The following is a 25,920-nucleotide window of genomic DNA, read 5'->3' as shown; positions in this document are numbered from 1 at the left end:
ATACCCCAGGTCAGGCCTTTTCTCACAGTTCATGACCTGGGTTCCTGAACTGCTCCAGCTGGTCGTTCAGTACCAGAAAATGCTCTCCCCAGTCAGTCATCGCTCAAGCAGAAGACCAAGCACTTCTTATTAATACTAGTAGAAAACCAGTGACATTTTCTACTGATAAGCCAGGACTGCAGTAGATTAAAGCAAACTGGTTTCCTCAATTGGGATGAATGCAACACTGACTTATTCCACTGGGAAACCTATCTGTTCCCGTCAAGTGACAGAAACTCAAGGAGAAACCTGTTCCTCTGGGTTTTTTCCTGTACTATAGGAAGTATATAAAGCTGTAGATTGTCTTCCTAACTCCTTCCCTCTCACCCGCACATGGGCCCAGAGATCTCATTACCATGAAGCGGCAGGAAGTGAGGGTCAAACCATGCAATGTTCTTGTTTTGCAATGCTTATATTTTTAAAACAACTGTTGCTAGGCAACCAATATTTGATGATGGCATCATTCATGGAAGATAGGGTTTCTGCTAGAAACAGCAAATGATAGACATGGTTTAAAAAGACACACCCGAGTTCATTTGACCAGCTAGACTAGGGGATGATCGTCGTCAAGGAAGTGTGTTCCGAGGTTCCTCTTGCACTTCCCTCAAGATAATGGAGCATGATTTACTGAAAGCCACTAAAAGAGGCTGCACAAGCAAATGAACATGCTGATTGCAACAAGTGAAATATACTAAAACAGTGTCTTTCAAGCTTCAGGTCGCAATCTAGTACTGGGTCGCGGCATGTCAGGAACTGGGTCGCTCTGGTCAGCATTGCCGACTGGGACGTTAAAAATGCCTACCTGCTTCGACATCGCGCTGTGCCCTGGAAGGAGCCAGCTGCGGGTCCGGCTTCTAGGCAGGGAGCCACAGGGTTCCACGCGCGGCCCAAGCACCAGCCCAGCCAACGGGAAGGGGGGGAGAGGGGAGCCTGCGAGTGAGAGCAGCGCGTCTCTGCCTAGGAGCCAGACCTGCTGCTGGCTGCTTCCAGGGTGCAGCGGGCTGTGCCGCTGACCAAGTCCACACCCCAACCCCACACCCCGATCCTCTGCCACAGCCATGAGCCCCCCCAAACCTGGACCCCTTCCTGCACCCAAAACCTCTCAACCCCAGCCCAGAGCCCTGACCCCCTCCTGCACCCCAGTCCCCTGCCCCAGCCCTGAGGTCCCCCCCAAACCCAGAGCCTCTCCTGCACCCCAAACTCCTCAGCCCCAGCCCACCCCAGAGCCTGCACCCCCAGCCCAGAGCCCTGACCCCCTCCTGCACCCCAACTTTCTGACCCAGCCCAAAGCCCCCTCCCACACCCTGAACCCCTCATTCCTGGCCCCACCCCACAGCCATCACCCCTGCACCCCAACCCTCTGCCCCAGCCCCATTGGGTTGAGGGCATCAACAATTTTCTTCAACTAGGTCCCCAGAAAAAATGTTTGAAAACCATTGTAAAAGAATAATGACACCCCCCAGGCTACCAAACACCACCAGAATGACTGTCCTGAAATGCTTCCATACACACTGTAACTGAGTAACGAAGAGCTTGTTACCGTAACTCCTCTTGTCCTTCCTTGCTCCATGGGTTGCTCTAATTTTTTTCACATCTCCAAAAGAGTGAGATTGTAAATTATTTGGCACAGGGACAGCATCTATGACATACCTGGCCAGTCTGAGCACTGTGCATTTTCAAATATTACTGTTACTTATTTTTAAATTTAAAAATCCCTTGTTTTATTTTCTAGATTTTACAAATCTACCTGTCACCTAGCTAAAGACAAACAGTCCACTTTTGTCCTTCGGTCCTTTACACTCATGCTGTCCCAGCAAAGACAAAAGCATTCTGGCTTTTGGAAGCTGGAAACATTTATGCAGAGGAAAGCTGAAAAACATGCACACTGTCAGCAGCCAGGCTAAAGTCACACATTCAATAACCCAGAGGGAAGGTCCTTTATCTGCTCCCCACACGTGTGCATTGAAGCTGGTGCACAAAGTTCACTTCCCCCTTCAGCTAGAGGTATTCTGTGGAGAGCACTAAAATTAACAGAGGGCAGAAGTCAGCAAGAGGTATGATAAGCAGCTGCTTCAGGACACAAACAGCCCCCAGACCATTACAGGCTCTCCAAAAGCCTTGACAGGTTACAGAAGGAAGAGGAATGCTCCTTCTTTAGGCCCAAATAAAGATTTGGGGGGTTGTTTAAGTAAAAAACATTAAAATAAGCCACTAGACCACACCAAAGAGTTTGTGCATTAGCTGGCTAAACCGTGACAGCCATTAACTTGTGACAAATGCCATGTGTCTCAATCGCAATTAAAGGCAGAGGAAACGGCATCTGCGGCCTTTTTCTGATCGCTCATATTTCACACTCACGTTCTCTGGTCCCATATGCAGCACAGTTTCACCCACTATTTAGCACACAGAAACCATATGGTTTGGAGGCTTGTGTACTTTGCATAAACTGGAAGGAGAAATTAGCTTAGCATTAAGATGGGGTGTGTGTGTGGGGCGGGGGGGTGGTTTGTTGCTTGGTATAAAAACCACAGTCCACACTCTCTGCCCACCACAGCACCTTCTCCCACTACAATCTCACAACATAAGAACTTACCTATTTTAGGTACTACCATAGCGGTAATACCTCCCAATCTTTAATGTATTTATCCTCACAACATGCCTATGAGACAGGAAAGTGCTATTATGCCCATTTTGCAGATGGAAAACTAGAGGGCAGGGTAAGTCACTAGCCCCAGGTCCCGCAGGAATTCTGCGGCACAGAAGAATATTGAACTCTGTTCTTCTGAGCCCTGGGCAATGCTGTGCATGCTCATCACAGGGTTGGCTGCACAAAAGTGATCCTTCAGGACCACGCTGCTCCTTTTTCATGCAACAGTCCAGAAATCGCTGTCTTACTAGTTCAATGAAGGTATACAAGCCAAGAAAGCAGGCAACCAGATTCAGTTCTGCTGGTAGCAGCTCTCACTGCGACAGCTAGCTCACATGCACGCAGCATAAAGAGAGGGATGATTCATAACATAAAAAGAAGAGCTGAAGTGAACAAGCTGTGCAGATTTTAGTACAAGTTCCCCCTCATTCCCTCCTCCTTCCCACCCACAGTAGGTCATGCTAAATCTATTTGTCATGCTGCACATGAAACTTGTTCTGCTTATACTTTAAAATTAACAGGCAAAAAAAAAAAAGGTAGCAATGAAAAAAATCCAAAAGAAGCGTGTCCTCCTCCTGAATCCTGGGCAAATGACTTCTGCTTCGTCTCAAATTCTCCATTTCCAAAATCATATTTACTGTACGTCTCTTTCCGGAGGGGAGAGGAGCAAGTATTAATGGACACAAAGTGCTTAGGACACTTAAGCAATGCAACATTGAAGGGTTACTTCTGTACAATGAATTGCAGATACATACAGAGCAGACAGAGATCATTTGCCTTTTTGTAGGATATTGCCAGGCTGAGCAGGAATTTTATATATATTTTTTAAAGTTATGAGGAATAGCACTCAGGTTCAAGTGCTACAATGTAAGCAGTTTTCACTTGTGACCACGGTATACACAAAATACATAAACAAAACTGTTTTTTATAAATAGTATGTACTTGCTTGCATGGATATACATGCATCTATCCACCCTTGAGGAAACCTTTCATGGTAGGAATCGTGTTGGTCATACCTCTCAGACACACATACCCATCCTCCCACCCCCACAAACTGTATATTATTCATGTATATGTGCAGAGCTAGTCACAACTTTGGGACAGCATATGTTTCTGCCCAAACAAAATGCTACAATCCCTGCTGGAAGTGATTCCGGCTACTCATCCTCCTCCTCTCCTGCAAAACCTGGCATTTTACATTTTTTAAGGCCCTGATCATCAGAGTTCTCATTAACATACTAGACCCTCCATTCTTCTACTGCCAGGCCCATGTCGGCACTAGCAAAAAGGAATCATGCAGTCATATTAAAATGCCTTACTGGGGTCTCAGGAAGGCAGGAAGAGAGGGGACGCTGGACACTCAAACGTTTAGGATATTGGATAAGAACTTTAATTGGCCTGCCCCAAACCTTGACTAGTTCTCAGTGGCTTGGGCTCCCTATCAAGCCAATAGGAGAGGGGTAAACCGAACTCATGCCAGATCCAGCAAGCATGAGTTCCAAAGAACATCTTTCCCCACCCCCAATCAGTTCGAGTCTCTGGCAATACAGGCCTTCCTAGGAAGTGCTGCGCAAGATGCCCATTCATAACGCTGCTGTGTAATTAGAGCCCAATCAAAACATGTTAAACAAAGGAGTTGCTGCTGCAGCACAGCTAAGCTCACTCCATTGATTAGGCTGTATGCTTCCCACCACAACCACCCCTCCCAGAAGAGAGCCACTCAAAGCCCAGGATTTAATGATGTCTGAAAGTTATTGGTTTCAACTGAAGGGGAAAGAAGTGAATGCAGCTCTTAATTAACTTCCCCACCCCTCTGAACAATGAACACTCCCTCCATCCACAGCTTACTAATAGAAACAGAAGAGCCCTGTCAAGTGTCCCATCTGAGTACAGGGCACTGAGAGAAAAAGATACAGACTTCAGTACACAGGGAGCAAGGAAGAGCCATTTGGAATGAGAGACAAAAGAGTATCACAGGAAGAGGAGCCAGAATATCCAGGTTTATCATGTCTGTCACTCAGCAGACTCTAGAGCAGCCACAGAAATAGGATTTCCCTGCCAACGTTTTGATTGCTGTCTGGGAGGAGGCACCACCACCCAAACTGCTCAGCACCACGGAACCTGGCACAGGAACATAGATCATTGGTCCATCTAGTGTTATCCTGGGTCCTGCAATGATCACCACTGGATGTTTCAGAGGGACATGAAAGAATCCCATTATGCACCTGCACATGAGCTTGGGTTGGAGGATGCTTTACTAAGCTACGTGGTTATTTATTTGTGCCCTTAATCAGAGACAGGAAGGGAAGGACAGACAGACACTTGTCACTTTTTGAAAAGCAACTATAGATGCAAGAGTAAAATAAGTAAAATTTTTGCTACTATGCTGTATACCCCTGGTCATCACAGCAGAAGGGATAGTATTCGGATCCTACTTCTCCAGAAGTACACCACTTGAGCTTGGGAAGAACTTGTGAGCAGTCTGGGGCCTATGTCATAACTGGGCAATTCAAATTTCATTCAGTAGAGAGCAGCAGTGTACACAGACGCCAGTTCATTACAAATATTTAGCGTCTCGCTGACTCCTCCTAGGAAAGAGTGAAGAATAGACCAAGTACCATTAAAATATGCAAGCCACACCACTATCCCCAACATCAAAAGGATCTTTCTTCCCAATTCATGTGGCTCCCATGCAGGGTCAAACCCAACTGCACTTATCCAGAGCACACACTGCCACAGAATAGAGAGAGGATTGTGGAAGGATGGAGGAGATGAATGGAACACAAGGACCAGAGTGGAGGCGGGTGAAGAGCTTCCTACAGACAAAATAACTATCAAGTTCTGTTAATAGGCATGCACGAAGGCTCCCCCTAGAATAATTTAAGGTGCAATGACTAAAATGAACTTCCAGTGCTTCACAGATCCTTCTACAAACAAGAGGTAAGTCATTCCCTACTGGCTTTAATGAGAGGCACAAGGCTAGATCTGGCTCTCTCCGTACAGTGAAATGTTGGAGTGAATGCAGGAATTGAGACGCAGGTTGAAAATATCACATTACAGAATTTTGCACTTAACTAAAAAAATTCATCCCAGTTTAAATCCAAGCTAAGTTTTTTGCTTCATTAATAGCGTGTCTGGCATTTCAGTAAACACAGATCCAGACCTGCAATAGCAAAGACTTCTCAGCACTGGACATGGCATGTAGAGAGGTTCCATGGCTGCCCCAGAGGGAGTGGAGTTTATATCTAGTCTTACTTCTTGGATGGCTACCTGAGCACACCAGAGAAGGGGGAAAAACAGTCCACATGGAATGATAGAAAGAAAATTATGTCCGAAAGGAATTACCTCTGGAAGCCGGGCATCTAACTCCCTCAGGCTCCTGCCTAAATGATTATACTAGAATAGATCAAGAGAGCATCTCCAACAGGAATAGTAGAAACATGGTGCATGTGGGTATTTATCCAGGCAGAGTGTCTCATCCTCGTTATACAAGTTATTTCCATGGTCACCCTGATCTTCAAAGACATGCCCAACTGCAGCTTCAGCTCCGTAGGTACTCCACAAAGACAGTGGAACAAGCACCTTCTTGAAAGACTCTCAGCATGTGCTGCAACCTTTGTATTCTATGCTTGTGTAACAAAGCTTTCACTTCCAAAAGAAGAGAATAAAATAAGCAATGGTGTAAGCAACAGAGTCATGTGAAGGAAGAAATCCACTCCATGGTTGCTGCTGTTGGGTCAGTGGCAGGACTGTCTAGCTATGGAATCTCTGTTAGCTATTATCATATACACCCCCCTAGCTGTGGAATAATCTCTGCACTGAATCTGCCCTAGAGCCTTCTAAAAAGGAAGAGGAAAAAGAAAAAAAAACATTCCTGGCACTGATGGTCATCAGATTTGAGACAGAGGAAAATTGCAGCATCATTTCCCCAAAGATCAGTAGAGCGCAAAGAGGAAGCTCACTAACAGACTGGAGGGAACTCATCTTAGAAACAAAGAAAGACAGAAACAATGTGTTTTACATCTTGAACTGTTATTGTGGTTAGCCAACAGTGCAGGAAAGATTTGCAATACCCCATTACTGCCTCATTTTCATTGTCAATTAAAGATCTTCAGAGACTGAAATGGTGTGATCCCCAAGGGTTTCCTTTAAAAGAACTGTTAGAAAGACTTTGTCGGGTTTTGAAATTATGGCATTTGCACTGCAGATGCTGAAATGGGGAGAGAAGGTCTCTTTCTACATTCCCCATCTCCCTTTCTTTCAGAAGCAGCAGGATGCTAAGCCAGCCATCAGTTTTTGAAACAATATCCTTGTTCTAAAGCAAAGGCAAAAGGAAAGTGACACAAAAAAATCCAGGACCAGCCAACAGAATGTAGAAAATCACAATCACCTTCAACTCCATTTGGAATATGTCAATATGTGTGGTATGAAGGAGCGACCAGAAAGTGGGGAGTCAGGAGGTCCCAAATTCTAATTGCGGCTCTGCCACTGATTCTCTGCATGGTCTTGAGAAAGTCACTTCAGCATTTTGTTTCAGTTTCCACTTCTGTAAAATGAGAATACTCACCTACCTCCCAGGGGACTTAAGGGTTTGAGACTTAGTTGGTTGAAGCCTACAAAATGGTCTGGGGAGGAAATCCAGTACATCAGTGTAGATCGCCCAAACAATTCCCTGCCAGAATGGGTAACTGAAATCCAATTGTAAGAAACTTCTTTAGGTAAGAGATTAGCCTCTTAAGTTTAGTCTCTAGGAAGTGTGTTATGATTTTGTTTTATTTCATATAATATATAAAAAACCTTTTGCTTCCATGATCTCTTGAATCTTAGATAATAAACTTACTGTTGTTTTCACTATAAATCAATCTCAGTGCTGTGGTATTAAGCCAGAAACTGATCCTGAGTTATATTATATAAGTTGGCATTTACACCATTCCCTTGGGGACCACAGAACCTGTATTGCTGTGAATCTTCAGTGGAGAAGAGGCTGGACGCTAAAGGGGAATGCTTCAAAGGGACTCCAGGACTCAGATGCACTTATTGTTAACTTGCATGGCAAAGTACAGGCTGGGACAGCCGAGAGGATAGTACTTGGATGGCTAACAGCCTGGTGGTGTCAGGGAGCTGACACCCAGGGAAGCGCAAGCAAATGTCCCTCATACAGGAGGCAGGGGTGGGGGAGAGGTAACAAGGTGACTCTCAGTCCTCCCCAGCTCTCCATCCTTCTACAGAATGCTGCTCCTCAAGGGTTACTTCCCTGGAATCTTGCCCCTTCTCTGGGTCCTTAACTCCAGTCTACCTGCAGGCCTTCTGCCTGTAGGTTGGCTTTCTCTGGGGCCCACCTCTGCCATCTTCCATCAGAGTCAGGGTGTAAACTCTCTCCTGAAGCTCATCTGCATTCTACAATCCAGAGAAGGACGACAGATCTTTCCCTGCAGTCCACTTCTAATCGGGGTTTCCCCTCTTTACAGGGACCACCCAGTACCGCCCACAGCTTGGACTCATCTTTAATTGGGCTTGGCCCACCCTCCAACTGCAGCCAGGTATACCAATTGACCTCTCAGGCCCACATGAACCATCTCATCCCCTGTGTAGGTAAACACCCTTTCACACCCTGTCTTAGGGTACTCAGCTCAGTTCCTTCAGACTTCCAAGGGCCAGAAGGAATAAAGATTATCAAAAACTGAGTAAGATACCAGGGCCACATTACACACGTATACACTAAACAGATAACATGGACATGCACAAACGCTCATTAGTTTAGGCCTCAACAGCAGACCAGTTTTCCCAGCTATTCCATCCTGAGATCATTACTCTCTAGTTCAGTGTACTCTGAAGACATAATATCCTCTGCATTGAAAGCATCAAGAGTCATCTTCGTAACATTATTATCCTATCACTGCTAACAGCCTACAAACACTGTGTTCAACTGATGCATCCAGACATTGTTTCCTGGTGCAGCAAGTACAGAATCAAATTCAGGTGGCCATGGTAACCCAGCATGGAACACAGGATTCTTCACCCTTTGGAAAGCACACCACACTCTCTCTTTCCTTATCTCACATCAAGTGGCAGTAGCACGTCTTCTAGTCAGGAGTATAGACATCTAACCACCAATGTTTGCTCCTGAAAGAACAGAGGCAGTGATTTGAAAGTCAGATCCTTAATCTGTGCTTCTGTTTCTTCTTCTGTGAAGAGGTTATAGTGCTTACCTCCCTCACGGAGAGGTTAGAAGGAAGAGACAATTTGAAAGTTAGTCAGTTTTTTTAAAAAAATCTTTAAAGTCTTTTCAGATCTGCCCACAAGTCTTCCCACCCACGCCCCAAGCCAACATTTGTGGTTTTATATATTGTGGTATGAATAGCTCACAACAGAAGAAGCTGTTGAGTAATTAGTGGGTTATACAGCAAAACTGGCTCTCTGCAAATGCAGTCAAACGTAGAAGAATGTAAGCGAGAGGGAGGGGCTTGGAAATTTTTTTCTCTATCACCACTTCCAGTTACAGGACTCTTAGGCAACACTTTCAATAGGTGGCAAACAAGTTTTACTCTGAAGTGTGATTTTTACATTGATGGTCCCCCTTCAGTGTTTGTAAATCCTTAGCTGACAGGCATGCTATTAATAATACTGTCCTGCACTTCAGGAGTGCCATGTTAGAGTCTTTCATAAGACCAGGATGCTCCTAGCTCTGAGAAACAAAAGTGTTTCTTAGGTCAAAGGGGGCTTTGCAGCTGAACAGATATTATTGTAACCCCTCCCTCTAAAGTACTTGAGGTTTTCCATTAGTTTACATTTTATGCTCAGCTTCTTTCCATCTCTTGCCTTGAAATCAGGCAGGCTGTTTTGGTACCAGTGTCACTTGCTAGAGCCTGGCAGAGACATGGGTATATAACAGCCTGGAATATCTCTCACCATTTGATTTTTACCAGAAAGCACTTGTGGTTTTAAAACTACCACTTTTTACCTGACCTGTTCAACTCCTTCACTACTCCCCAGAGCCTGGGTGCCTTCTCAAATTCCAGGAGGAAAGGTCAGTAATTTCTCTCAGTCAGGCTCAGACTGTAAACAAACATTCAGCAGCTAGTTTCACAAAATGCTCAGCCCTTCAGCAATCTGTGGCATGCTGGTGTATTGCCCAGACACCACTTCATCTGGAGCTCTGGGTGTTTAAGAGACATTGCCACAGAATTTTCCATGCTCACCTCCACCTGCTGAAAAGGTGATGGTGAGATGCCCAGACCGAAAATCTGTTTAGTTTGGGGGGTTGGTTGCTGGTAGTGGTGTGTGGACAGTGGGCTACTCAGCACAATCAAGGCACTAGCCTTGAAAAGACATTCAGCAGCAAATTCCCTGAATCAAAGACTCCTCTTGGATGGACCTCAGTTACCTCAGATTCAGGAAGAGAACTCTGCTTTAAGCTAAGTGTGTGTCCACACTTGATGAGCAGCGCTGGATCACCAGCGCTGCAATCGCTACACCCCAACCTGGCCAGGTGTACAGCCAGCGCTGCAGCCAGGGAGTTGCAGCGCTGGATGTGCCTTGCAGGTGTGGACGGTTACTAATTGCAGCGCTGGAAAGCCTCTACCAGTGCTGCAACTTGCAAGTGTAGCCAAGCCCTTAGTTAATTGAAAGGGGGTTTAGATAGAAAGAATTTCTGATCAAGGCAGGTGAGGTAGTCTCTTTAATTGGACCAACTTCTGCTGGTGAGAGAGAAGTTTTCAAGCCATACAGAGCTCTTCTTCAGGTAAGATAAGTGTCATTCCTGGGCAAGAAAAACAACAACAGTGTTATCATTCCCCACAGGACCCCAACAAGCTGGAAGGAAAACCTTGGTCAGTGTCAAAACACTACCTACCTGTTCTCACTTCCCTTCCTGACTTAGGCCAAGTCTACGCTATAAACTTACATCGGTATAACTACATTGTTCAGAGGTGTGAAAAATCCACCCCCCTGACCGATGCAGTTATACCAACCTAGCCCCGGGCACAGACAGGCAAGCTTCTCTCATTGATATAGCTACCTCCTCTCGCAGAGGTAGATTAACTACGCCAACGGGAGAAGCTTTCGTATTGACCTAATAGCATCTTCAGTGAAGCGCTACAGAGGTACCACTGCAATGTCTTAAACGTAGTCCTGCCCTTAACCAAACCACTTCCAACAAAATACTTTTAAAAAGGCATAATACCACCAATTAAGGAAGGGAAATACTACATACAACTATCAAAGGAATTAATTTTGTCAGTCAAATAATCATGGTCTGTTATAGGGTTATCAGTAAGGCAACACTATATCTGATTTCTTGGAGGCAGAAGAATACGAAAAGAAATCGGGGGGGCAAGGGATAACAAAAACAAAAAGAAACAGACCATGACATTTCATTTTACACAAATACTGTATAGTAAGAAACCAAATTCCTAGAGACTTGTCCGGCTGAAAGTTATACATTGAGATATTTTCTTAATACTTGACTAATAACTGATTATTAAATCTTTAGGAAAAAATACTCAATTCGAACAATGGCAAGAGACCAGCAAATTTCACTTTAATTTCTAGCCAGTTGCACTTTGATTCTCATGCACTATCTGCGATTAATGCTGCAACCCTGCAGGTGATTTATTTTATTTTATTTTTAAAGTCATGGACATCTTTGATTGGATAAAAGCGTAGCTGTAGTGGTGGGAGAGGAGCAATTTTAAAATGAACCTCAATCTTGTGATATTTGATCTGAGGGGAGTGGAGTCGGAGAGAAAAGACTGTAACACATAATAAGTCAAGCACTCCGCATTTTGGTAAGCATTAGCAAAGAGTCACAAAACGACAGGTTTCACCTCTTCTGAGCACAGCTGTGAAAGTGGATTTGTTTCAGGTGTAGAGTCATGTCTGCTTGAAGCAGCAGATAAGCAGTCTTCTGTTCTGCCCACTTATAGCATTGGGAGGTCACTCACACTAGAAGGATCACCTGCTATTTGAGTGGCGGGGGGGGGGGGGGGGAGAATAGCCCAACATTAGGCAGGGGAAAAAAGCTGGTTAACTCCTGTAGCTGTGCAGAACTGGCCTGGAGGTGAGGAGCAGACCAAAAATAGGGAGGAGGTAGGAGGGAGAAAATCATAAAATGCCTGCCTAAAAGATCATTTAAAATAGTCACTGCTCTCAAGAGCCCAATCAGATGGTTTCTAATCACCAGAGCCCAACATCCTGCATGCAGTTTACAGAAGAGATTCTGCCCGGGTTTCCGGGTCCCAGGTTCATCATCCCCAACGGAGGGAGACCTGCACAGCACATTTGAGCAGGCCAGGCTAGCTGCTCTCTTCTCTCATCTCATTATGGCCCATTCTTGGCATATATTTCACTTGACAGAGAAGAAAACTAAGAACAGACGCCCTTCATATGCAAGATCACACTTCTCTTGCTACAACAGTGCCAACTCTCCAGAGCTCCTGCTGACCCAGGGCAAGGGACCACAAGAATGTTACAAACAGGGCAGGCAGAATGAAGATAATCCATGAACACCCAAGACACCTGCTTCCTGAAAAGCCTGAAAGAGAAAAGGAGACACATACAAGGCAAAGTAGTGGTCAAAACAGGGGTTCATTCTCCTGTGAGAGAATCTCTGTCCCCACAGTTCTAGGCCACTAGAGAGAAGTATCGCACCTCATATTGGGACAGATGGGTGCAAGAACAGCTGCTGTCCTGATTTCAATTAACTGCACATGTTTGCATGCAACAGGGTCAAGAGGCAACTCCACATGGTGGGGATTTCAGCTAAAGAGTGTCTGTTCCACGCTAGCCCAAAGTTTACAAGCGTTCAAGCAGAGTGCCCTGCCAGAAGACTAATTAAAAGCATGCAATCTGTTTAAAGAAATCCAGTTGCCTTCCAATCTTTAGACAGACCTCTAGTGAAGCCTGCTTGGAGAGTGATCAGCACTATTGCCCCAGAAGTTGTAGACAAGAGGGAGGAAGAGGCATGCCAATATCACAGATCTTATCCAGAGGGTACATGCCTACTCCCAGACCCATAACAAGAGCAAGACAAATGAAAACAAAGGATCTGTACTCTGGTTCAGCACCAGCATGGACTCAAGGTATGGTTTCCTACAAATTCCTAGTGAAGGAGAAGAAAGTATGGACAAGCCAAGCAACATTATTGTGACCTGGTTTCCCAGCAAGAACAACTTCAGCAGGACCAGCTAAATGGCAGGCACCATTTTATCTCTTTGGAAACCCCTTGCATTTCCCTTTGGGTGAGGGGGCGACAGCTAAGATTCGGTGTAAGCAGCAACATATCCTGTATTGGTTTCAACCCAAACAAATAGGAACTAGAAGATAATGTTTCCCCACAGCCAGGAGCCATTGCGACATTAAAGAGATTCAAGTGCTTGTCTTCACACAGTCCTGAGTTGAGGGTCCTGAGCCCAGCAAGGGATGTGCTTTGGTGGCTCCCACAATGGGAGAAAGCAAAAGGACAGGATAGGTCCTGCGAGATTTTAAGTCCAATAGGACTTCCAGGGTAGGCTTGCAGTCTCTCAGGATTTGGCATGAGATTTGGAGCCATGAGCTCAGAACCACTTCCTGTTTGCTAGTTTCCAGTAGTTGACTGTCAACCCATACCATCAGATCACCCATGGTTGGTGTTTTTTTTCCACCTAGGGGCTCGGTTTGAGGCAACTAGAGGGCTGGAACTCTCCCCCCTCCCAGAGGACACAGTCTGCACCTACATGAGACGGTTTAGTTGTTGCAACTTTTGGCAGGTGCTCAGTGCAAGAACTTGGAGAGTTAGGCTCCAGTTCCAAAAAGATAACATAGTGAGCATCCTGAGAGTGTCTCTTTACGAGATGAGGGCATTGTGTCTGACCCCCTAGGGAGAAATGCACTTGATGGCGGTGCTGGCTGGCAGTCAAGGTCCCCTCTTGCCTCAATCCCAGAAAGGGGAAGGGATGTTAGCAGGTGAGTGGAGGCACCCAACCCTCCTAGTGCGATGACTGGCTCCCCCTATGGTGGAAGCCCCCCAAGAATTGGCAAATGATCAATGGGTGCGAGTGACTGCACTGGGCTGTTCTCTAGTGGGAACCTTGGAAGTAATTTAACTAATGCAAGTTGCAGCCTAGTTAAAATCCATACCGCGCATCCTCACCTTCTTCCATGCAGTGAGCACACCATAGCCTGTCTTGGAATCCATGCTTGCTAGTCACAGGAGAGAACGAGGCCTTGGCTACACCAGGAGTTGTGCCACTAAAATTCCACATTGCACCTACTGAGACTCGGTCAGCTCCACTGGGGGAACAATAGGAGCAGCTCTGGCACGGCCAATGCTCCAAGCAGCACTGGCATTTCAGAGTCACTCCGAGAAGGATTAGGCAACATGGGGTTAAATTTCCAAAAGCACCACAGTGACCTAACTTTTAAAAATGCGACCCCTGGTGCTTAAGTCTGAGATTTTCAAGGAGTGTGAGGGTTAGATGCCCAACAGCCATTAGGTTTCAGTGGGTCTTGGGTGGGGGGGCAGGGCAGGGATCAGCATTCACATCACACTCCCCATCAGTACTCAGCCCAAGCCGGGGAAGCTAATGATCCAAACCAGCTGACCAAAGTTGGTGATGAATCCTGGTCACATGGCCACCTGAGGCATATTGCACATATGCTGAGAAGTGGGTCTTGGGCACCTAATTCCCTTAGGCACCTTTGACAAATCCCAGGCTAAAACTCCAACAGCGGCTGACTAGCCGTTCTAGCACTCCACTATTCTTTCAGCAGTAGAAAATGGGAAGGGGGGGAATAACCCAGTTTAGATCTACGAAGAGAGGGGATGATGATGATAAAAGTTAAAATAAATGGGACAGCTCCCACAATGGGCAAAACTGAGGTAAGTAGGGTGAAGCGATTTACTATCCTCTTTGCACTGCACTAGACCTGGTAATTAACAAGCCTCCTGCTGTTCTAACCTTGCTTTTCCAGCCTCTCCTGGAGGGAAGTAGATTCATTTTCTCTTTTCAAGCAGGGGAAACTTAAAACTCACCTTTCTTCCAGGAAGGCAGAACTCAGTTTTATTCACTAGAATTCACCCTGCAGGGCAGGAGGAGTTAAAATTCCAAGGCTAACTCCAGGCCACAGCAACAGGTTCAGAGTTGTTCCCAACTATGTAGATTTATGCTTGATGCGTTTAGGGCATGGACCTCAGGGCATGTCTTCACTAGCAACATTAAGCACCGTCGGCTGTGTAGTCGCAGCACCAGCACTGTAAAAAAAACACCACCCCCAGGAGAGGAGTAGCTATCAGCACTGGGAACACGGCTCCCAGCGCTGGTGCACTGTCTACACTGCCACTATACAGCACTGAAACTTGCTGGGGGGGGGGGGTATTTTTTCACACCCCTGAGCGAGAAAGTTGCAGTGCTGTAAAGTAGCAGGGTAGACAAGGTCTCCAAAAGAACTCTGTTCAAAACACCCCCCCAGATGAAATGACGCTAGGCGTGGAACTCAAGCCCAATCGCAGAAGTGAAGACTAAAATTTCACAGCAGTTCACCTGCTAACAGCCTAACTGCAAATAAGAATGCTGCTTGCAAAACAGCCCTTGCCTCACTCACCAGTCTGTGGACACACACAGACTATATACCCTGCAGCAGCATTTACCTGCTGACATTTAATGTGCTAGTGATCAAGGGAGCAGGCTAGCATGGTGGCCTAGAGATAGCACTCAGCACTAGGAAAAAGTACACCCACTGGGCTGTAAGCTCTACCGCAGCAAGAGTAAACCCCAAACGTATGCAGGTTTTTGCTTAATTTGGTAGACTACAGGTGGACAAGAAAGCAATAGACATAGCGTGCAAGTGATCAGGGAGCATGCAGTGAGCCAGAACAAAAACACACAGCTAAGTCAGAAAGGAACAAAAAATGGAAGTATGAGAAGAGTCTCTTGGATGCTGCCATAGCACCTAGCCCTTAGGTAAACATGCAAGAAGCTTGAGCTGTCCAAAATTTTATCCTGCTTGCGGGGGGGTGGGGAAGTGTAGTGGTGTTACTGAGTAGAGATCCCCAGCTAACCCAAGGGAATCTGCTGCAATTTCACTAAACTAAATAAAAATGCAGCTCTAGAGCAGACGTGTGCACACACTGAGTCATTCTTCCCCTTTTGATCTGAAATATGTGGGGTAAAGACGACGAGACTTCTTTATATTCTCCATGGTGCTGGGAGCCAAAAGATCAGAGGGTTCCCAGTGGCTGTTCGGTACCTCTCCATGTAACTGGATTTTTAAGACTCAACTGTTTAGAAGGACTTGAGAGAGATTCATCTTGTCTCTCGAACATCCTGGGACCAAGATGGCTACCACTACACTTCATAGAAGAAACACTATCCGAATGAAACTATTGCCTTGTTATTAGCTTCTATTATTGACTACTGACCTCCACGTCTTGCTGTAAGAGATATGCTTTAGCAACTCCACCCATGAGGTTTTCTGTTTTGTTTTTTTGCTTGACAGGTACTTTTTTTTCATGTTAGGTCAAGGAAGAGCAGTTCCTTTATGGATTTGCTCTGCCAGGAAGTAGCTAGGCGTCACCTTTTAAATACACCCAGGTATTTATATGGTACTTATATGGGCCCTCACACTGCAGTATCCAGCACCTTTGACCAGCTGCAGAGGCTGTGCAATCCACACAGAACAGGTGGCAGGCCACAAACCACATGGTTTGAGATCAAGTACCTGTTAAGATTCTGGTTTATTACCTACTGCAGCCACCATGTGTAATACATTAAATTAAAAAGAACTGTTCTGAGTAATTCCCCAACACCCATCCCACCCCCAACTCCTCCTGCCTCACCTTAGTGTTGCGACTGCAGGAGATATAGGCTCAAACATTGTGCACTTACTACTGTAGCACCTTCCGTCTTAAAAAGTGCTTTATAAACCTTTGTGAATAAAGCCTCAGCCCCTTTGGGTTGCAGCCCCATATTTACAGAGAAAAAACGAGGCAGACAGACATGATCTGACCTGCCCCCAAGGTCTCTCAAGAAGCCTCTGGCAGAGCTAGGACTAAAACTCACATCTCCTTGTTTCTAGTGTTGTGGTTCCCAGCTACATCTGCGCGAAGTTTCTGCACTTTTTCTTGGAGAAGTGGATCTAACCCGACAAATTCAGCAATTTCCCCTCCGCCAAAATAAAAAATAAATTAGCCACTGTCTTAGAGCCAAAATGAGACACTTCCTATGTCCCCCCATGGAAGATTGTAACACCAACATTTAAGGGAATACCAGGCTCAAGGGAAGTGATACTGGCAAAGACCTGAGCCTCCTAACCCAGCCACCATGTTTCAGACTCAGCCAGAGAAGGCACAAAGGGGGAGAAGAAGGGGGTTGGAGATCAGCTATTCCCAGGGCCTGCAACCACCACACAGCTTTGCCAGCTAACCTGCATCACCTCCACAAGAGCCCCAGTTTCCACTCTTTGCAGTTCATCATGAATGTCAATTTATATCTTAGCATTTGCAAGACTTTCTGAATAATTTATGCATGGTGTCGCAGAGAGGGACATATTTTGATGAAAACCAGGCCACTGAAAGTATCAGGAAGAAATAAATGGAGACAATGGAAACAGAGTCGGATCCTCCCTTACTTAAAAAAGGAAAGCCAAAATATAAGAAATTCCTCACTACAGAAATGGGCCCCAAGCACTGCAGGACTTTTAATAAGGTTAGTCTTCAGCAAAAACTAGAGTTTTTATTTTTAAGCCACATGCATTCAACGCTAAAACTCCTTCTGTGCTTTTAAACAACATGGTGAAAATAGTGCAACCCCAGGAAAGCTGATCACAGAATCCATAAGAGATATTTTTGTTTGAAAACAAAAAATCTGGATTTATGCAAAAAGAATGAGGGACGAACATGGCTACCACTCTGAAATCCGGATTTATGGCAAGTGAGAAAACTTAATTATACCCATTGAAATCATCTTCCCTGATTAGACAGACAGATACAGTGCTTGACACTGCTGATTTTAACCAGCTGGATGTATAATGAGACTTGCTGAGCAAACCTGGAGTAGAAAATAGTTCTTGCCAAGGGCTACCTTGTGGCCTATATACAAGTCACATACATTTGCAAGGAATATACCGCTCTGTACTTGGGGCTTAACCTTTTCAGTCATACAGGCCGATCAGCCACAACTGGTCAAGCAATGCTGGCAAAAATCTCCCACACTTCTAATCTCATTGGACTGCAGGTGAGGAGTAGTTGCCTGGAGGGTGTGGGGGGAGGGGGAAATTAGGAGACTACAACAAAACACTGCATAGATACTCACCCCTGGTCATTTGTCACCATCAAAAGAGCCAACTCTTCGCGCACATCCTGTGTCTAAAATGAAGTGAAGAAGGTATGAAACAGCCAAAAGAAAGACTGTAAAGACTGTATTGTCAAGCAGATATTTAAACTGTTAGTTTTACTACATCACTTGCACTAAAAGATCTTGTACTTAAACCCCACATCCACTCCTTTTACTAGTTTAGTAGATTTTTCCCCAAATGGATTGGGTTGGTTGCCATTCTCATCCAAATTTGCTTCACAGCTCACCACACGCTCATTGCAGCAGCAGGTAACGAAAAGAAAAACAAAACCACCATAGAGTCAGAGAGCTTTAAGACCAGAAGGAACAACTCGATCATCTAGTCTGACCTCCTGTATATTACTGGCCACCAACACCACCAGCATACTGTACTAAACCCAACAACAGAAATGAGACTCACAGGAGACTAGACTATTATGTGCTACCACGCAGGCTTGGGGAGACATCATGATTGATGCTATGCAGAGATGTTTCTGTAGGCCTTACAACCGAGTGCTTAACGAGCCAAAAGGAAATTTACTACCTTAAGATATAAAAAACAGCTAGGTCCTAATCATCCTCCTACTTCACTTTTCTTTTCAAATAAAGAGTGAGTTTGTTGATTGTATTGATGTTAGTGTCTGACTGTCATAGACTATGGCAAGTTCGATACAGACAATGGCAGATACAGACTATGGCAAATTCTACCCCAGGCCATCCCAATGGTTCTTGCCAGACACCTCAGGATTCTTCCACAATGATTTAGTGAAAGTTGTGGACAAAACAACTGCGTGGTCTCAGTGGGACCAATCCTGCAAGGTGCCGGGCACCAGTTCTTCCTGAAGTCATTGGGCTTTCCACATTGAAGAACAAAAGAGGAAGAAGTTAAAGGGCCAAATTCTGTTCTCTGTCACACCAGTGTAACTCCACTGAAGTCAATTGATTTACTCCAGATTTATACCAGTGTAACAGAGAAGGATCTAACTTACTTTGAGCCATTTTGACAGTCAATGTTTGGGACAAGCAGAGAAGAATACAAGCAAGAAAGAAAATACCCATTCTGGAGCGGCTACCCTTTAAAACTTTTTGTGAACAAGCCTGCTGCAATAGCTCCGATTAGTCTAGTTCTGCACCATGGTTTTATGAAATGCATTTTTAATTGTGACCCAATTCAGAATCACCCTGCCTCAAGAGACAAAAGGTTTAGTGCACTAATCAAGTGCACCACAGAACCCTGATCTGTACTTGAAAGCATTCCAGTGAAAGTGTTTTACAGAAGGTGCTTTTGGGGAATTCATACATCTCAATATTCTGTCACTAGGAAATGATGTTTCCCCCAGGAACACCACCACCTTCTTCTGTTCTTGACTTTTCCTTTTAAACGTTCCCAACCCAATGGGTCCGTACAGAGAAAAACAGTCATTGCCTCAGCTAAACTGATGTTTCAATACGAAAATATTCACCTAATATAAAGGGGTTGTTACTTTGCACAGCATTCTCAAGACAAACAGGATCCACATGCACTCTCCAACTAACAGGTCTGACTGTGACACTTCCTCATGCAAGAAGTCTTAATTCTACCTTTAATGCAATTATTTGTGAGAAAGGGCCACAGAATCAGGGCCATTTTCTGAATGATATATACTTTTTAAATAGACAAAAATACAATTTAGGCGTAAGTGCTCAGACTTGAACTCTCCTAGACTATTGGGAATAGAAAGTCATATCACAATTACTGGTTTTTCCATAGTGCCTACAAGCTCTAATCATGGATCAGGACCCCATTCTTCTAGGTTCTGTACACATGGCACAAAATCGCCTTTAAGTGCCACAGTAAGTGTAAAACACTGCAGTCTCATTGATGCAGGCAGAAGAGTTTGACATTGTTATTAAAAAGCCAATACAAAAGTGTTCTAAATAGAATCTAGGAACTTACCTACCATTAGCAATCTCCAGACCAGTAACATTGACAAACCAACACTTTTTTGCACATTTGCTAGAAAATTGTAAATAAAACTATTGAAATTAATAAGTTCTAATAGTGGAGTTTATTTCTTATAAAAGTTAACAGACTAGGGTGACCAGACAGCAAATGTGAAAAATCGGGACAGGGGTTGGGGGATTAATAGGAGCCTATATAAGAAGGCCACCCAAAAATCGGGACATCTGGTCACCCTATAACAGACCCATCCCAATGCTGGAACCTCCATTTCCTGAAAATAGTGAATTAAAATGGTCAGAGACAGATACGATGTGTGTTCACATGAGCTACATGTTTTACATGATTACGCAGCTTTATACTCGTATGTTCGTTTCAGAAAACACAAGGTACATCTACACAGCAAAGAAAAACCCGAGAGTCTCAGAGCCTAGGTCACTTGACTCGGGTTCACAGGGCTCTGACTGCGGGGCTAAAAAAATAGCAGTGCAGACATTCCCAGGTTGGAGCCTAGGGTCCAAGACCCTCCTCCCTTGCCGGCTATCAGAGCCCCGATTCCAGCCCAAGCTGGAACCTCACAGTACTGTTGACCTAGGCTCTCAGACTCGGTGCTGTGGGTTTTTCTTTGCACTGTAGACATACCCACACGGAATGAGCTGCTTTTAGAAGAGGAAGACCGTATGCGTGTTAACCGGCTCTCACATCCCTTATATCCCTCTTTTCACATGAGATTATTTAACTTTCAATTCCTCCGAACAAATAATTTCTTCCAAAACTTTTCACTGAATGTCTATTAAGCTATTTTAAGAACTGAACCACAATAATGTTCATACCCTCTACGTATTAAGGCTGAAGAGTATGGTCCCTATTGTAATTTAGATTATAAGCACCTTGGGGCAAAGAATGCATTTCTCTACAGGCCAGATTCTGATCTCACTTTTCCTGTATGTACCTGAGTAAGCAAATGACTTCAGATTTGCACAGGAGTAACAGAGATCAGAATGCAGATCTACCTTCCTAGAACACCAAGCACAAAGAAAAAGAAATTCCACAGACCACAGTACTGTAAGCACTGATTGCATCATAGCAATTAGAGACAGAAAGACACTTATTGAAGTATCCAATCCGTCCCTCTGAAAATACAGTATGTGACACCCTTTCCCCCTTCTGCCCCCCACCCCTGATAGAGTTCATTTCAGTTATTACACAGCACACTTGATTTTAGCCAGAAGGACAATACGATAGTTCTATTACTCCTAAAGTTTTCACTTCAGTAACAGGTCAAGCTGATCATTACTCAGGCAAGTTCAGAACAGGATTGCTCAGAGAAGTCAGTTGTCTACCCTGTCGGAAAATAGCTTGTTGCAGTAACAAGCCAAGAGAAATTCAACGCAGTCCATTCTAACCCATTCGCTCTCACACAATATGCCTGCTAGTGTGATGCTGTTAACAGCCGTTATTCATATGGGCCTGATTCAAGGCCCAGCAAAGTCAATGCAAAGACTCCCCTCGACTTTTCCACTGAAGTCACTTGGAGTTTTTGTCACCATCTTATTCAGGGCCAGGATTTCATCCAAGATGTTTATTAGAATGAAGCTAGAAAAAAAAAAGTCACAAGCAGTTCTTTCCTTCAAAGAGACCAATTTACTTTCTTCCACCACAATTTAGATAGGAAGACTTTGCAACTTTATTACCAGGCAACGTTGTAACTCATCCTTGACGCTGTTGGACTGGAATCATCCTAGTTGTCTTGGATATATGGAAAGTGACACAGATTCCAAGAATTAATAGCTAAGATCATACAAGGGCAAAGGAAGCATCTTGGAGAAACCCACATACATTTCTTTAGTGGCATCTGTGTAAGTCACATTAATTCAGTGTAGCATAAAAATATTTGTCATAAAGCCTGATCCCAACAAGAAGAGAGAAAGCATTCCTAGATCAGTCTTTCCTTAAAAAGGAATTCACTAGAACTATACTTCGATTAATCCAGAGAAATTTCAAATATATGTTCCACCACTGTAGTGGAAAGAGATACGTTGGCTTCAAGAACACAACGCTTGTAGATGGTTTACCCCCAAATAACATGCTGATACTCAGCAGGAAAAGGCTCTCTTATGATGCCATAAAATTAAACATTTTGCTGTAATACATCAGGTCTTAGGTCTGCATACGGGCAAATTTGTGAATGCTTATTCTTTGACAGCCAGTCACCCAAAGTGTAAAGATCTTCAAAGGGGAATCCTGAAACACAGAACCTCTGTGGTGAGATTACAAGTGTAAAGGAACTAAACACCTGTAGGCTCAGAATTTGACCCGAGGGGGAAAGAGCACAAATAAAACCCAACAGCTGCAACTCAGCATTTATGAGGAAGCCTCCAATGACAAACCTGTATGCAGGAGCCCTGGATAAGAATGTGACCTGTCCTGATTTTTAGTGGGTGACCGACCCCATCCATGTTTTAGAATCCCAAAATAACTCTTGTAGTGTCAAGATGTGAGAACATGGCAACATCATGATGCTGTCACAAATTAATTTGTTCGACAGGAACCACAGCCATGGAGGATGGATGAGAAAGGTTTAGTCTCTCGCCTCCCGCCCATCCCCCTTTGTTTATAAAAAATCAAATTTTAAAAACAAACAAAAAATGGAGTACATTTTGGTTACAAGATACTTTGAAAATATGCTCTTAAGACAGAGCACGAGAGATATTAGCCAGAGGAAACATCCATAATTTAGGGCCTCTCTACAGTGAAAAGGAGCCTGTATAAGGGAGATTACATTAAGAATATAGCACCTCCAAAACCATATTTAACATGATTTACTCCTACCTGTGTACATAAAAATCTAACCATGTCACACCTATATTAATCCGGGCTGTAACATGATTCAATAACACAATTACACCCATTGGGTCCCTACTACACGAGCAAATCTAAGCTTGATATATATGATATGAGCGGGGGGCGGGTTAGGATATGTAAAACATTATCCCAACCATATTTATATTGTAACTGGGACATTTTGTTTTTTCAATGTTGGAGAATGTTAAACTGAGGATTGCATATTGATTCTGTCCACTTACAAAATAAAAAATAAATCCTAGTATATAGTCTTAACCTACAACCTAATTTTACAACAAGTTGTATCCCTGTTACAAAAATCACCACTTCAGTTTCCACAAACTGCTTTGGGGCAGAGGGAGGAATGGGACTCAGCGCTGGGAGAGGACAAGTTTGAGATCAATCAGTAATTGTACAAAAACATGTGCATGAACAGCTGACTGCATAACGCAAGGCAGCAGGTGTTGTTACCAGTCTCTTTCAAGAGACGGATTTCATTACTGAATCCACACTTCACCATATAACAAGATGTATTTTTTAAAAAGTAATATTCATGCAGATTTAAAATTCAAAAGCAGATGCCAACACTTTTCCTTATGGCAGGTAACAGACTCATCACTCAGCCTTTCAAACAAGTATATTACAGGTTTCCCTGTGTGTTTTCATGCCCTATGGAACTCTGAATCCTTTGCAAAGAATGCCTGCATTACCATTCATAAGAACTGCCCATAAATGTATTCCTCCTGAACTGATGGGACTAAAAACAGCTTGATTTAACACCATTAGCTACTTTTTAGGAGAAAACAGGAAAATGACACACAGTAGCGTACAGCTCTTTCATTTTAGTTCAGAAACAATGACAACCAAAAGCAACACTGATGATCAGCTTTGAGAGAAGCTCTGTATCTAGTGAACTGTCTTTTACTGCAGTCATATATGTAAGTCACACTTAAGTCATGAGGAGCAATGTTGCAGATAAGGGACAACATCCACACTGAGATGAGTTAAATATTGCCAGTATTTATGAACCATGACCAAGTGGCATTTAGCCTAAAGATGTAGAGTCAGGGGGATTTCGAAGCGCACTTTATAGGTGAGGAGTAGACTATACAATTCCACCACCACAAGGGTCAGATTTTTTTCTCCTTGAGGGAGGGAATTTAGAATTAAAAAAAAGGACATTAATCACTGTTTGTGTGTTTACTTTCCTGATTATTCAACTGGCAACATCTTTTGGGAAGGAGACAATTGTCCTCGCATCCCCTCTCCCACTCTATTTCAAATAGAAGAGACAGCTCTGCTAAGAGTTAAAACTGTAAGGAAAGGTAGAGTGCTGCTGCCTTTTAAATAACTAGGCAAATAACCCACCTGCAACAACCATAACCCCTCCCCTTTGTGAGAAGCTGCTTTCACAGTGGCCTTTCCCAGTAGAAATATGCTAGGACTTTCAGAAGGAGAAGGGGAAAGTCAATAAAGACCAACGCATTCTTTATTTACATTTCAAAAGGTGCAAGCCAGCTCATTTGCAGCTCGCCTGCAGGACTGCATTTTGGAAGATACCCCCAAGCCATTCTCATTCGGAGTTCCTTATCTTCCCCCAACACCTGTGCACCACACCCCAACCAAGACTGCCAATAGACATATTTGTTACTAACTAAGCTATAACACAACTGTTGAAAAACAATAAGGTATTAGCATAGCATGAAAGCGATCAGACAAGATTAATACTTAACTCCGCTCCTATTTTCCCCCACAGCTTCCTGCTTCTACATCCAATACCCTTTCCACAGGCTTGTATCTGTCAGCCAGTGCCCCCCGTGTTATTCCATCCAGGTATCCCGGGTGGCATTGGGTCAGATACATGCGATTCGGGATTCCTTGTCAGGCTTTAAGCCACCATCATTCCTTTCCCTGCCCTTCAGGGTTCTGACACGCCGTCACTTACTCTTGAGTGCTGCAATGAGCGACTTCCCATCTTTGATCAGCTCCTTGATGAATTTGTTGGTCTTGTCCAGCTCAGCTTCATGAGATTTCAGCCTCTCTCGGAACTGGGGACTGTCCAAGCAGCAGTCACTAAATTCCAAAGCAGGTAGTCCCATGGTTTCCTTACACACCCCTCCAACAAACCCTTTAAAAAAAAACTCACGAAAGAAGGAATTCCCACCAGTGCCACCAAATATATTGTTTAAAAAAAACAAACCCACAAGTATATGTTCTTAGTCTATTTGAAAAGAAAACGAAACTATATCCACAGGGGAACACCCCTCTCCTTTCAATTGGTCACAGATTTCCAGGCACCTCAGAGGGAGGGAGGGGAATCAATTAATTAAAAATAATAAGCAGGTCAGAGGAGTTAATGAGGCTCAGGGTTTGCACTGGGATCCGCCTCAGATGCCAGGAGGTGGGAACAGGAGCAGCAAAGAGGAGGGGGCTCGTGCTGCAGGAGCAGCAATTGCTGCTGCCTGGGGATTGCTCATGGCGAGAACTTCCACGCGCGCTGCAAACCCAAGGGTGCCTCCGCTGCTGTCTCCCAGCCCATCCAATGGTGCTTGCTACCTAAAGTTCCCCTAGCTGGGCGAGAAGCAAGGAGCCCAGCGGCCTCACTCGGCAGCAGCTGCTGGTCAGCCCAGCTAGCCCTGATGGCATCCGGGACCAATCGGGACGCTTCCCTTCCCCGTTGGAACGTTGTGTATCATTTTTCCGAACGCGCTTCCCATTGGAACGTCCGGGTATCTTTTTTTTTTTTTTTTTTCCCGAACGCGAGGCCTCCTCTTGCGCCAGCCGGAGCCAATCGGCACGAGAGCTGCTGGGGGCAGGGAGGAGAGAGGGAGGAGGGATGCCCCTGCGATGATACAACAGGCGAGGGGGGGCGTGGCTAGGCCTGTGTCAAGTCGCATGAAGGAGGAGAGGGAACCCCCACCACCTCTTAAAGGAATACTGTAGCTGCCGAGACCGCGGAAGGCATGGGGGAGGTGCTGGGATAAGAACAGGAGTTACTCAAGGACATTCCTCTGAAACCTGTTGCTACAACCACATGAGGGACCAGAGGAGACCCCACAAGAACAGTGCAGGAATGGGGGGTGGGAGGGCACCTCTAAACTTTCCCTGTCAGGAGAAGAGGACTTTCCTTGTCAGTGCTGTAC

The 25,920-nt window shown here is 44.6% G+C and overlaps 1 protein-coding gene across 6 annotated transcripts in view; it reads right to left on the bottom strand.

Moving 5' to 3' along the window:
• ARHGAP26 (Rho GTPase activating protein 26) overlaps window positions 1-25,501 on the bottom strand; it is a 302,495-nt gene extending 276,994 nt beyond the window's left edge. For 4 of the 6 annotated variants that reach the window (XR_005583882.1, XM_039485732.1, XM_039485731.1 and 1 more), the window contains exon 1: window positions 24,723-24,876. Coding sequence is in view for 5 of the 6 variants with exons in the window: in XM_039485732.1 (XP_039341666.1) it covers window positions 24,723-24,876 (154 nt within the window). In the remaining variant the exon portion in view is untranslated. Of the gene's footprint in view, window positions 1-24,722 lie in introns of all 6 variants that reach the window. The other 2 variants (XM_039485733.1, XM_039485735.1) reach the window with 1 other exon arrangement.
• Window positions 25,502-25,920: the final 419 nt, after the last annotated feature.

This window comes from Mauremys reevesii, linkage group 8 (genome assembly GCF_016161935.1).
Source record: "Mauremys reevesii isolate NIE-2019 linkage group 8, ASM1616193v1, whole genome shotgun sequence".
NCBI classification, from domain to species: domain Eukaryota; kingdom Metazoa; phylum Chordata; order Testudines; family Geoemydidae; genus Mauremys; species Mauremys reevesii.
This window is presented reverse-complemented; position numbering and strand designations above follow the sequence as displayed.